General features: G+C 45.1%; 2 protein-coding genes across 2 annotated transcripts; one reads left to right on the plus strand and one right to left on the minus strand.

Moving 5' to 3' along the window:
* Positions 1 to 3731: 3731 nt before the first annotated feature.
* Positions 3732 to 5235, minus strand: TREMEDRAFT_58924 (uncharacterized protein; the record flags this gene model as incomplete). Its single annotated transcript, XM_007001392.1, has 4 exons — positions 3732 to 3814; positions 3973 to 4030; positions 4543 to 4726; positions 5027 to 5235. The coding sequence occupies 4 exons, from the start codon at positions 5233 to 5235 to the stop codon at positions 3732 to 3734; spliced, it is 534 nt and encodes a 177-aa protein (XP_007001454.1).
* A 2156-nt stretch (positions 5236 to 7391) lies between these two features.
* On the plus strand, positions 7392 to 8381 carry TREMEDRAFT_58925 (uncharacterized protein; the record flags this gene model as incomplete). The annotated part of the gene is made up of 4 exons (XM_007001393.1): positions 7392 to 7451; positions 7498 to 7770; positions 7823 to 8053; positions 8109 to 8381. 4 exons carry the CDS (start codon positions 7392 to 7394, stop codon positions 8379 to 8381), a joined length of 837 nt encoding a protein of 278 aa, XP_007001455.1.
* Between the last annotated feature and the right edge of the window lie 6129 nt (positions 8382 to 14510).

A 14510-nucleotide genomic window follows, 5' to 3' on the forward strand; every position in this document is an offset into this window, starting at 1 on the left:
CTCAACGCACGATTCACCCTTGATAAAGACGGACTCTTGGCTTACAGGGACCCTCTCACCGGAACTGAACGACTCTGCATCCCATCTGCAGACCACTTACGACTCAACATCCTTCACGACAACCATGATGCCATAAGTGCTGGTCACCTTGGTGTTCATAAGACATTATCACTCATCTCGCGACGGTTCTTCTGGCCTGGAATGCACAAGGATGTGCGGCAATATGTGACCTCCTGTGAATCATGTCAACGGAACAAAGCATCTGCTGAAGGAGCCTCAGGTCTTCTTCAACCCATGCCTATTCCACCACAGAGATGGCATACAATTGCCATGGACTTTGCAGGTCCATTACCAGCATCCGGAAAAGACAAGAATGATATGATACTGATAGTAACCGACAAACTCACAAAACGATCTCACTTCATCCCTTGTCATACAACTGACAAAGCAACCGATACTGCCCAGCACATCTTCAACCACATCATTCCCCTTCATGGTATGCCTCGTGTCATCATCTCAGACCGAGACACCAAGTTCACGTCCCTTTTCTGGAAGGCATTATTTCAGAGATTTGGAACGAAGCTTGCCATGTCAACTCCTTACCACCCCCAAACAGATGGACAATCAGAACGTATGGTGCGAACAGTCAAGGAAATGCTCCGCCATTATGTTAACTACCGACAGGACAACTGGACTGATCATCTCCCAGGTTGGAGTTTGCTTACAATTCCGCCACACATCAGTCCACTGGCCTCTCTCCGTTTGAACTGGACCTTGGTTACAAACCCCTCACACCTCTGGATTGTCTCACACTTGCACAAAGTGACGTACCTGCAACAGAAGAATTTCTCGATAACCTCAAGAGCCTACAACAACAGGCACAGGATGCGCTTGTCTTGGCTCAGCACGAACAAGCTCGACAATACAACATTGGAAGGAAGGAAAGGCCTTTTAAGGTAGGTGACAAGGTAATGGTCTCAACAACATACCTGAGCCCACCATTCATCAAGGGTTCAGGATCAAAGAAGCTTAAACCAAAATACGTTGGACCATTCGATGTGCTCAAGGTTGTCAATCCGACCTCGTACAAGATTGATTTACCTCCTCATATCAAAGCACACCTGGTCATCAACAGTCAATATCTTCAACAATTTCGCGCCAACCCATTCCCCTCACGCACACAACCACCACCTCCACCTATAGACCCTGGGACAGCTGAGAGTGCTCCGACTTATGAAGTAGACATCATACTTGACCACAGAGATGGACCTCACAAGCAGAGGCACTATCTTGTCCACTGGAAAGGATATGCTGATCATGACGACACATGGGAACCCGAATCTAATCTTGAGAATGCACCTTTAGCATTACAGGACTACTGGAACAACAGACAGGAGCCCATTCAAACAGGACAGGAACAGTCCCGTAGTATTCAACAACATCCCCATTCCACCCACAGTCAGCCCCGTACCACTCAAAGTCATCCCCGTACCACTCAAGGAGATTTCCGTAGCATAGAAGAACATTCACGTACACACATACGGGACACAGTACGGATACGGCCCAGTTCCCGTAATAATTCCCGTAGACATGTAGAGTCCCGTAGGAATCCCCGTACCACAAAACACTTATAAGGCTGGACTTAGAGCCAAAAAATTATCGACCCACTTGACTTTGATTCCGACTTCACCTCCACCTCCCCCACTCTTCCCCCAATTCACATCTCCTACCTCGCCATTACTTATTTTCCAACTATACTCCAACAAGATGAACGACAGCTTGTCCCCTGAAGGGTATACAATGATCAAGAACTGTGATTTACCGCTTTTTGAGGCTTTCAAAGCACTTATGAAAGAGTTCCAGGCTCCTGAGGGTGGGTTATCGACAATCTCCTTCCACTCCTTCCTCTCATTCTTGTATTCCTTCCCCTTTATTTACTCAACACACAAACAATATCGCTCCAGGTGCCTCGAGAATTGGTGGACCTGCTGACACAACAAAGAGCTTTCAAACGATCCCAAGATCGCAAGTGCAGGTCCTGTAATTACCGAGATAGAGACCAACAATGGATCGGGTGTATATAAGGGGAAAGAACGGGCCATATCGCCAGGAGTAACTCTTGGTGAGTCCAAACAAACACCACAGACCAATTCTTGTTGCCTTCTAACCACTTGTGACAAAGGCTGAGACACTTAGAAGAATTATTAGCACCACAGGCCTCGGTCCAACAAGAAATTGACATGTTATATGGAGACCTATCTTCACCAAGTTGCGCATTTACGAATAATGCGGCTTCAGCGATGTTCATGGGTTTTCCTGTTAGGTCTGACTCTCCGCTTTCTACAGAGTTTTTGATCGCTCTAATTGAAGCAGATGCCGGCGATCAATTCAATTCTGCGCAGGAAGGCCATACTATTGGTACCTCAACTCTGGCGGCTCAAAATCCATACGAAAACACATTTCCTCAATCGTTTCCGCATTCTGCCAATTGTATGTTTACGCTAGCTTAACATAAAATAAAGATCTGACTGTTACGCAGATACTCGCGAAGAGATCTCGACGCTAGCTACCTTCTGTCCCGAGATATACCAGGCGGAAGTTAACCCTCCCTCTTCACCAAACTACTCTCCTCAATCCCCTTGTTCATCGGCCAATAACTATTTCGGCCAGTGGTCCTCCTGTGATAGAACCTTCTCAGAATTCGATTCTCTTTGCGGCAGGCCTGAAAATATGGAGATTAGCGGCACGGACCTCAGTTTACATGAAGATTTGGCGGAAGCATGGAATTCACATTGGGAGGAACACTCTAGTACGCATTTTACCACACCACTCCCTCAATTCTTCTTCAAATTGGACGATCTTACAGGCTAATTGTGCAGGGAAACAACGCGAACAAAAGGGGTCCTTGCGCAACACGTTTGGTGAAGGAACAAGCGAACCGGCTCAACAAGCGGCGGCACCCCTTCATAACCCCACTCCAATTCCGACTCCACCTCCTACCACTCCACCCCCTACAACTTTACCGGCTCCTTTCACCAATGACAAGTCCATTATCTTGACTACTCCAGAGGAAACCTGGACAATCACGGCGTTTGAAATGCGACGCTTTGAGGGAAAGATCTATTATAAGGTGGACAAGAAGACTCCAGACGGAAGGGTGAGGAAATGTACTCATATAGAATGGAAACTCCTTAAGAACGAAAAAGGTAAGAAGGCTCATGACGACTGGTGGGCTAAGAATCCAAATGTGAGACCAGGAAGAATTAGAAGATACTTGAATTTCACATTGACAGATGGAGACCAGGCGAGATGGAGACCTCTGCCACCTCAATAGAATAAAACACGTCTTTTCTGCTTCTCTTCTAGAATGATTTTAGGTGATAACGGTCGATAGATTTGGATCGTAGGACTTCATAGATTAGTATCATAATAACAATAAAAACACAAAAAAATCAGAAAAACATAAAATTGGGATGCATAAAACACATCCCTACCCCATCCACAACACACTAACTTCTAATGTAAGTGGACAAGCCTGGGGACCAGGCTTACTTGCCGCCGGGGGTGATGTAGTGAACCTGGCTGTCCCCTACATGAGGAGTAGTCCATAGTCCCCTTCCTCTCCCTTCTCCTTATCACTCATCTCATACTTATTGTAATCCTCCCTAGCAAGAACCCTATTCCTCCTATTCTCTTTTCGTGATCAAGTTGTCCCTCTCCTTAGAGGACTTCTAATCCGTAATAATCCCCGTACCGTAAAATATGGCGTAGCTGTTCCGTACTACGGAACCCCAATCATGTATATAAGCTGGGTCTGAGGGGGATCTCTTCCTCCATTGTCTTTCTTCTCACTTCTTCTTCTCCCTCCTTCTTCTCCTCCTTCTTCTCCTCCTTCTTCTCCTCCTTTTTCCTCCATCCTCTCTCAGACCCTCTTTAGTTTCCTTGATACACTCTTTACTGACCATTACTGACCTTTGATCCATTGTTGACTAGTATTATCCACATCACAGAGTTCCGACAGTATCCAGCCCTACGGGTAGGTTACATTTATTTATTTGTGGTGATCCTCACAAGCAGGATCATTACATCAAGCTTGGGGGAGAACCGTATCAACTCGAAGGATGGGTTGATGCGGATTTCGCTGGTTGTACGGAGACACGAAAGTCTACGTCTGGCTATCTATTCAAGTTTTGTAATAGCTCGGTTCAATGGCAATCTCGAAGACAAGTGTAACGGTACTGGAAACACGATGACTAGGTCGCAGGTTGGGTCAAACTCGATGGAAGTCTTGTGGAAATCTATGTGTCTCTGGTGCTATGTGATGGATCGTGTCTCCTCTGCAATCGATGTAGCCAAAGAATGATATTGAAGAATCAGCAAAGTTGGTACTTTGCTGATTGCACTATATACTATCTACAAGAGTCCGCGTCCTCCTCTCAGTCCTACTGCAAGCGTCTATGTACATACTCGGACAGGTAAAAAACCGCTTTTGAGCAAACCCAGTGGGGAAATCTCGAAAAGGGAAAACCCGTCCCTACCTACTGCAGCACTGCCTCCAATTCCCGCTGTTCTCTTTCCTAATCCGTCAAATTCGATGGAGTTCTCTCGATTGGTTGTTACTCCGTAACAACAAGCTACGATCGCGCAGTCTACGATGGATGTGGAGTATATCGCAACCGCAGAAGCTGCTTGTGAAGCCGTATGGATACGAAGCCTATTGACTGAACTTGGTTTCAAGCAAGTTACAACACGACTTAATGGCGATAATCAAAGTGCGATACGATTGGCACACAATCCTGGTACGCATGCTCGATCGAAGCATATAGACGTACAACATCATTACATTCGTGAGAAGATATACAATGGTGAATTGAAACTCGAATACGTATGATCCGAATTGCAAGACTCGGATTTCCTTACACAGATCCTACCAAGAGAACCACACGAAAAGAACTGTCTTCGAGTTTGACTGGTACACGGTTTGATATCACACTCTGTATCTCTCCTTGTCACGAGACCAACTAACCAGCATTGGGACAATATAACAGTGCCCTTCAGAGATAGTGGTCTAAACCACTGTGCTAAAAGGCCTATTAACCGGCGGTTACTGCATACCGCCGGTCGCTGGTTAAATACCCAACCCATCCTATCACTATCACTATCAAACTGTCTTGTCACTTCGTGACACTCCTCACCTCCCACACTCATCTTGTTGATTCGGATCACGATCCACATGATTCGAAATCGACATCTCTGGAATCGTATAGAGCGAGCGTCGTACCGAGCACTTTGTACTGTGCACACGAGATTTCCTGGTTTGCTCGTGATTCATGCCTTTTCATCCCGTACGTCCAGGTCTGCGATACGGATCCCATTGGTTTACGATATGATCTCATTAGTTGGTTTAGAACATGTTAGTTTGTTGGAGTCAGTGTCATTAGGGGGAGTGTTGAAGTAATGCCACGTAACTACGATACGGATTGGTAATACGATTTTATTCTGTAGTCTGCAATGCAACTCTTTACTATCATTGTAATTGTACTCGTTGTACACTTCGAATATTAGCCGAGGTTCGTCGACCGTCGGTCTTTTGGAAACAAGTTATTCGACGGACATGACAAGATCGCTGAAGTTCTTCAGCGATCCTTGATTGTTGTCAGTAGTGAAAGAATGATAGAGATAGCCACAATATAAATCGAGATACATCGCCATCAGTAAAGACCCCTTTTAGATAGAGTGTCACGGTCCTGTCCTTGACAGACCTTAATGAATCAAAGACAGGTGGACTATAACTGTTTAGTTAGCTTGAACAACGACGGTTAGTATTATGTTGTTCGTAGACTTGTGATTTGGTCGGACGACTAGAGTGACTTGCGAAGGATCCGAGCAAGTCGAGATGATGATGAGAGTGTGTGTGATGATGTGGACAAGGGTTTTGTCGAGGGAGGTGTGTCGAAAATAAGTATAAGTCAAGAGGAGGTCTTTGTAGAGTGGCAAATAATATTTTGATCCTTGAAGAAGAAGAACTACGGTTTCTACGGAAGGGGTTTATATACTTTACACAGAGACAAACCTAGAGACATGTCAAGAGACATCTCAGGATGTCTTGTAGAGATGTCTCATAACCTTCTCGGTATATTCTCTTGCTTCATGTCTCATGTTCTCATGCTAATCTCGTGTTTCCCTGAATGTCTTGTAGAGATCTCCTAGAGATCTCGTAGAGTTGTCTCTTGTCTTGGGATGATCTCGTATGGATCTCATAGAGATGACTGATGTCTCATAGAGATCTCGTATGTATCTCCTAGAGATGTCTTGTGTCTCATTGAGATCTTGTAGAGATGCCCTGTCTCATGAGATTCTCGGTGGCTTGTGGCTTGAGAATGTGAGAAAATGAGATCAGCGCTTGGTATGATATGGGTTACGACCCTAGGACATTATCCGGGTCGTAACAGTATCCCCTCCTTCTTAAGCGGCGAGCTCCGTCGATGTCACGGCCGTCGAACAACTATCTTCTGGCAGACCGACGGTCGACGAACCTCGGCTAACTTGACGCTCCTGAGTAGATGTCTCACCCAACCGAGAGGGCGCAGACGTCGGAAGGAGTGTAACTACGGCGTATTTCGGCGTAGTTACTCTAACTGGGGTTTTGTTCTACTGATGGCGATGTATCTCGATTTGTATATAGCTATCTCTATCTGTCTTTCACTACTGACAACAATCAAGGATCGCTGAAGAACTTCAGCGATCCTCTCAGCTAATATTATCTATTCCTCCTAGACGTTCATCCAACCCTCTCACGCTTTGACGTATTTCAACGCACTTCGTCCAACTTCCCCGAGTCCCCGGCCATCCTCTTCCTCCGACTACTAACTCCGCCTAACATTGCCGCACTTCTGCTCCCATTGTCCCTACTTAGCCTAACTCCGTCTAACTTCGCCGTACTTCTGCTCCCATTGTCCCTACTTAGCCTAACTCCGTCTAACTTCGCCGTGCTTGGTCTCAGAAGTCCTGAGTTATGTGTAGAGTAAAAAGGTTAAGGCGTGATGGTGGTTTTGATGGTCAAAGGAGGGTCATTGTTGGTGGAGTAATGGAGGTGTCACGATGTAGTTCGTGACAGTCGAGCCTGTACATTTCTCTTCTTTTCCGTCTATAACCACTGCTCAACTGTTAAACGACATCTGAGCACGTCATATTCTTCCAAATTTTCTTATCAAAGTCCCTGAAGCGTGTGAAAATGAGACGTCTCTTGTCCAGATAGAGTATGTCTCTATTCTTCCTTTATATACTTGGGTTCTTGGCCGTCGTATTTCTTCTTCCCCCTCAATATTCTTGAAAGTATGGATAATATTCTTGACGGTACCATTGACCTTTCGGCAATTGACTGGAATAGCATGGCCAATGCCATTGCTAGGGCTAGAGATGAGGATAGGATGATGGCAGCCCTGGGTTTGGTAGGTACTCCCTTCTACCCCAGTCGGTGCAATGCTGATATTGTAGATGGGTAACAATGTCAATCTCGATAATCTCGAAGGTCTTGGGCTTGCTGCTGACTATGCCCCCTTGGAATTCAATGTCAGCGATGTTGACTTTGCTAGCGACTTCTTCGAAGAACCTGACAACAACAATCAAGATGAACTGGCTCCTGAGCTATTTGGTCCTGTCAGCTGGATGGAGATGGATATGGGTAATGGTGAAGTTGTACCTGCAGCAGTACCAGCGGCGGTGGTGGAGGATGAAGAAGAAGATGAACAGGTGACTTGGTCTCGTTCAGTGAGTTTGGATTAGTTATTGTGTCCTGTTCTCTTCATATTGCTGACAATAGACCCGTGCTCGTCATGCTCTTATGCAACAGATTGACCAACATGGTGTATATCGTGCCATCAAATGTCGACAATGCTCTGAAGCTGCTCGTGGTACTCGCGACTGTATTCAGTACGGCCGGAACACCAAATGCTATGACTGTGTCCGTCTTGGTATCCCATGTTCTTTGATCAAGGAAGATGATGGAGTTCATCGAAGGAATCCAAGGAGGGAGGTAAGGGTGGATCTGCCGGTGAGTTTCCCCTTGTATCTTCATATTTTATTTGAGGGAGATAGCTAATTGGAAGTCGCCGGATGTATTCTTTCTTGGTACTGCAAGGGTAGCCAATCCTTTGTCGCCTGGTCCCTCAAACTCTACTCCAAAAGTTACTCATCGTGCGGGACCTTCCATTATGCAAGTCTCAGCTCATCTAGCTTTCCTCATTCAGTGGGATCAGTCGGAGAGAGTACAGGAGGATAAGACTAGGGCAATGCATTCCGAAATGATTGCACAGGTCAAGGCAATGGTACATGCCGGAGGAGGAGATCCTGATGGAGACGAAGAGACGGTTATGGGTTGATTGTCCAACGTCTGTCTTTCTTCTTTTTTCTATTTTCTTTACTTAAATTAGAGGGTATAGAGCCTCCATGATAGATAGAATGAATTGTCTTGTCGGTTAGGATGACTTTTAAGATGATTTGATACTTTTCATGTCTCCCTTGGTGCAAAAATGGGCCTTTCAGCCCCCAAAATTTATCTCTGGGGCAAAACCCCTTTAACTGGTGTTTAGACGGAGTCCAGTGAACCTCCGGGTGATCAGAGCTCTGTGTTTGAGGTATACCAACGAGGAGTGCACGTGACGTGTCTCTGTCTCAGGGTTCCCGGTCAAAACACAGTGGTGCAGAGGGGATTTGAACCCAAACCTCCACACACTGGAACTGATCACCTGATCCAACACCATTGGACCAAGGAAAATATTAAATGTTGATGGGTGATTCCAGGCAATGTTCCTATAAGAGCTTATCATGTTCCGTGCGCTTTGTCAAAAGCTTTGACTAGGTCCATTGCATTTTGAAGATTTGATGGTGGTTCCCAGGTTGTTTCATTGTAACCGAGCCATTTGACTAGATATCTTTTGGGTTCTTTGAAACGTCTGTTGTATTTACTGTCCAAGATTGCTTCAACTTCATACTCTTCTTGTCCTTCAACTTCTATTGGTGGAGGTGGAGGTTGAACAGGATCAGGGATAGTGTTTTCATGAGAAGGTTCAAGTAATTGAGCATGGAAAAAATTATGAATACGCATTGATGGTGGTAAATCCAATTGATAAGCATGAGATGATATTTTTGCCATGATGGTGTATGGTCCAAGATATCGATGATCAAGTTTCTTGGTTGGTCTAGTTGTACGGATGTTCTTGGCTGATAACCATACCTTATCTCCAATCTTGTAATCAGGTAATGGTAGACGTCCCTTATCAAATGCTTTTGCGGAAGCATCATTTGCTTTTTTAATCTCATCCTTGAGATAATCATGTAGTTTTGATAGGTCTGCAACATATGTAGTTGCTATTGGAGCGTTAACTTGAGTTTTGGAAGGTACAAAGGTGGATTGTGGATTGTAACCTTTGTTTGCAAAGAAGGGTGATACTCCGGTGGAGGAATGTGGTGCATTATTGTAGGCAAATTCCGCAAGAGGAAGCAGCTCTTCCCAGTTGTCTTGCTGATAGGATGTAAAGACCCTTAGATACTGTTCTAGGACTTGATTGACACGTTCTGTTTGACCATCTGTTTCAGGGTGGAAGGCTGTGCTCAAAGCAAGCTCAATACCCAATGATTCAGTAAATGCTCTCCAGAACCTAGAAGTAAATTCGGATCCTCTATCAGAGACAATACTCTGTGGAATTCCATGTTTAGAAAAGACATGACGTAGATAAAGCTTTGCTACTTCTTCTGCAGTGAGATTTGTAGTGGTAGGTATAAAGATTGCTTGTTTTGTAAGTCGATCCACAATAACAAGAATGGAGTTGTAACTGTTTGAAGACGGTAGTTGTTTGATGAGATCCATGGAAACTGATGACCATGGATAAGGTGGGATGGGTAACGATTTCAATTCTCCATAAGGTTGATGACGTTTTGATTTTGTACGTTGACATATGTCACACATATCCACATAATGGTTGGCATAAGATCTCATACCTGGCCACCAATAGTGGCGTTGGATGAGTTGGATAGTTTTTCGTCTCCCAGGATGCCCTGAGAGTAGTGAATCATGATGCTGTTTGGTAACCATGAGTCGAAGATTACCCGTAGATGGAACATAGTACTGATTCCTATGGAGTAATAGACCATCAAGGTTAATGGTAAAGGGGTGTTGGTCTGATGGTTGTTTTGCTTTATCAAGAAAATCCTTGGCTTCCGTGTCTGTCTCCAAAGCAGTTCTGAATGTGGTACTCATCTCCAAAGCGATGTCCATCACACTTGCTGCTGCTAAGTACTGACCAGGTTTGAGAAGCTGTTGGAAATTCTGAGGGTTTGCCTCAGTGGTAAGGCTAGAACCACGCTCTCTTGGATGATAATCTCTTCTACGAGTGAGAGCATCTGGTTTAGTTCCTTGTATCCCAGGTCTATAAAGGATGTTGAAATTAAAATCCGCAAGGAGCTCAGACCATCTTCCTTGGCGTCGATTGAGTTGCTTGGATGTAGTAAAGTATTCTAATGAACGGTGGTCTGTGTAAATCTTGATCGGAAGTAAAGCACCTTCAAGGTAATGTCTCCACTCCTTAAATGATGCTACTATTGCTAGCATTTCCTTGTCATGAATCTCATAATTAAGCTCTGCTGGGAGCATCTTTCTTGACATGAAGGCTATAGGGTGAAGTCTTCCCTCTTCTTCATGGGAAAGGATACCTGCAATAGCGTAATCAGAGGCATCTGTTTCAAGGATGAGTTGTCGATTGGGGTTGTAATGACGTAACAGATCTGCAGATGTGAAAGCGTTCTTGAGTGTAATGAATGCTTCTTGTTGAGATGGACCCCATGTGAAAGGAAGATCTTTCTTGGTAAGAGTTGTAAGTGGTGTTGTAATCTTGGAATAATCTTTGATAAATCTTCTGTAAAAGTTACAAAAACCAAGGAAAGATCGAAGCTCTGTAAGTGTTGTTGGGGAAGGCCAGTCCATGATTGACTGCACCTTCTTCTTGTCCATTGAAACCCCATTAGGACTAATGAAGAACCCTAAAAATTCCACGGATGTAGTGTGAAACTCACACTTTTCAGCCTTAGCATAAAGGCCTGTCTCACGCAAGCGTTCCAGCACTTGGGAGACATGTCTGATGTGGGATTTAACATCTGGGGAGTATACTAATATGTCGTCAAGGTAGATGATGACATGGTGATCAAGCATGTCTCGGAAATTGTGGTTCATGAGATGTTGAAAGGATGCTGGGGCATTTGTTAACCCAAAAGGCATCACCTTGTATTCAAATAAGCCATAGCGGGTCCTAAAGGCAGTTTTCCATTCCTCGCCTTTTGCTATGCGCAACAAGTTATATGCGCCTCGCAAATCTATTTTGGTGAAGAGCTTGGCTGTGCGCAGGCGGTCCAGAAGTGTCATACATCACCTATCTGCCACTTGCCAAAGTGCTTTTGCGCAATCAGACACTTGAAACACATACCCCTGAATACCTCCACCTCCACCTCCACATGCTGGAACCTTCTACCGTTGCCTCCACCTTTACCTCCACTTGCTTATCAAGCCTCCACACTCTGGAACATTCTGTGCCTGCCTCCACCTTCCCAAAGTAGTAACTCTGGCTGATTGCTGAGCAATCATCCATAGTCCGGAACATTCAGTGCCTGCCTCCACTTTCCCAAAGTAGTAATTCAGTCTGCTCGCTGAGCAATCTTTCCCACGATTGCGCTTTCTAGTTTATTCCGTAGACATGTTGAGCAACCCGCTTGATGGGGATAAATACCCCCTCCAAACAGGTTGTTCCCCACCTATGGATCTTGTGTCAATCCAGTCAGTCCCAGCCTGACATCTTGCAGTCCCCTCAGTCCCCTCAGTCCCTTGTCACCCTCTGTATACTCCTCAGCTCTACGAGCCCGAGACAAGTATTGGGTTACAGCCCCATTCCAGTCACCTTGCCTACCCCTTGGGGATTAGACCCCGTCCGTGACAAGAAGTTCTGAGATGAGAGGGAGAGGGTATCGATTCTTGATTGTGATTTTGTTGAGCCCCCGATAATCCACACAGAGTCGAAGCGAACCATCCTTTTTCTTCACAAAAAGGATAGGTGCTCCTGCTGGTGATTCAGAAGGTACAATAAAACCTTTCTTCAAGTTCTCATCCAGATATTCTCGAAGTGCTTTCAACTCTGTATCAGACAGAGAGTAGATGGGTCCCCATGGTGGAACTTTCCCATCTTCCAAAGGTATATGGTGATCAAAGGGTCGGTGATCTGGGAGCTTATCAGCGCTCTGTTTACTAAAGACACCCAGGTAAGAATGATATTCAGGGGGCACTAAAGCCTGATCTGAATCGGCCTTGTCAGAGTCGACTTCTGTCAAGGTGGACGGCCTAGTGGTAGTCGACACCGCTAGGTTGAACTCGTGAGGCGTAGAAGATGTTGTTGCCTCATCTGAAGAGGGCAGAGGTACTATTCCAGTCACCTCCCCTATGCGCACAGATGTGTTGGATGTTGATGCTGTCCATGATGATGGCCCTACTGTACAATTAGTAGGCCAAATAGAACTTGGTTGTATAGAAAGTCTTGACCAAGAAATAAACGGGTCATGTTGGCGTAACCATGGAATGCCAAGCACAACTGGACAAAGATGACACTTGGTGACTAGTAACCTAGTCCAACAAGGTCCAAAGGGGGAAAGGAAGTTAAGACAAGCAACTGTCTCAAATTTTACTGTTGACGGTTTACCTGCTCCGTCAAAGAGGTATAGCGGAGTGGGTTCTCTTTTTACTAATGTTAATCTGTTTTCTTCAGCAAGTCTTTTATCAATGAAATTATTACTAGCTCCACTGTCTATTAGAGCGTGATATATAGTTTTGTGGTCTTTTAAATGGAATGGCAGAGTCAACTGTTTTTGGGTTATATCAAAGTTTTCAATAGAAGGAAATGTGGAGCCAAGTGAAACGGAGACCTGTTTCTCGTTACCCTCCAACCCCAGGTTACCGTGGTTTGTAGACTGGGGGTTCAAGCTTTTCCCGATGGGATAGCTTTGGGTTTGACTGTACTTACCATGCTAGCTTGATATCTAGCAGGTTTGCGGTGAGGTGGTGCAACTGGACATTTGAGTACCATATGTCCTTTGTCACCACAGTAGAGACAAAGATTATTATCTTTACGTCTTTGATACTCAGCAGGAGTGAGTTTACCTCTTTTGGTTGTGTAAGTTGAGGTTGATGTTGCTATGGCTCGTAGGTTCTCAGATGGACGGTAAGTTGTCTGAGAGCGCTCATAAGTTGTTGAGCGGGGTGTAAACCGTACCTGTGAGTTAGCAGTACTTGTACGCTCACCTTTCTCTACTTGTCTTTCAAACAAGCGTGTGTCAATACGTATTGCAATGTCTTGGAGATCTTTGAAAGACTTAGGCTTCCCAACATGAGAAAGCTCGTCTTTGATAGCATCTTTAAGGCCACGATAGAATTGAGCAGCCTTTGCTTCATCATTCCATTTGACAAGGGTAGCAAAGCGCATGAAGTCTGCCAGGTAAGATGTGACCGAACCTCTTTGCTTGAGAGCATATAGTTGTCTCTCAGCAGTGGCAACCTCATCTGGATCACCAAACGTCTTCTTGAGTTCATCACAGAAGAGTTTGAAATCTGTCATGAAGGCTGGCTGGGGAGTAGCAACAACAAAAGGTTGAAACCAGAGGAAAGCAGTATCACGTAAGAAAGATCCCGCATACAATACCTTTGTAGCTTCAGATTGAAAACGAGCAGACTGAAGCGTGATAACCATTGTTACTTGAGTGATAAAGGTTGTAAGCTTATTACGTTGTCCACTAAAGTATTCAGGTGATGCAACCTTTGGTTCTTGAGGACGAGTAGCATTGGTTGTAGTAGTTGGTGCTACTGAGGGATGGTGTTGTTCTGCAGGTGTCAGCTCACGTTCGGCACTTACATCTTGTGTATTATTATTTTCTGGTATTTCTCCTTGAAGGAGGATTGTGTCACGAACTACGTCGTGACACCTCGATTATTCCACCACCTCGATTATTCCACCAGCAATGACCCTCCTTTGACCATCAAAACCCCTATCACACCTTAACTCTTTACTCTACACGTAACTCAGGACATCTGAGACCAAGTACGGCGAAGTTAGATGGAGTTAGGCTAGGTAGGGACAACGGAGGCAGAAGTGCGGCGATGTTAGGCGGAGTTAGGCTAGGTAGGGACAACGGAGGCAGAAGTGCGGCGATGTTAGGCGGAGTTAGGCTAGGTAGGGACAACGGAGGCAGAAGTGCGGCGATGTTAGGCGGAGTTAGTCGAAGGAGGAAGAGGATGGCCGAGGGCTCGGGGAAGTTGGACGAAGTGCGTCGAAGTACGTCAAAGCGCGAGAGGGTTGGATGAACGTCTAGGAGGAATAAACAATATTAGCTGAGAAGATCGCTGAAGTTCTTCAGCGATCCTTGATTGTTGTCAGTAGTGAAAGATAGATAGAGATAGCTATTTACAAATCGAGATACAT

Source organism: Tremella mesenterica, assembly GCF_000271645.1.
Source record: "Tremella mesenterica DSM 1558 unplaced genomic scaffold TREMEscaffold_1, whole genome shotgun sequence".
NCBI lineage: Eukaryota > Fungi > Basidiomycota > Tremellomycetes > Tremellales > Tremellaceae > Tremella > Tremella mesenterica.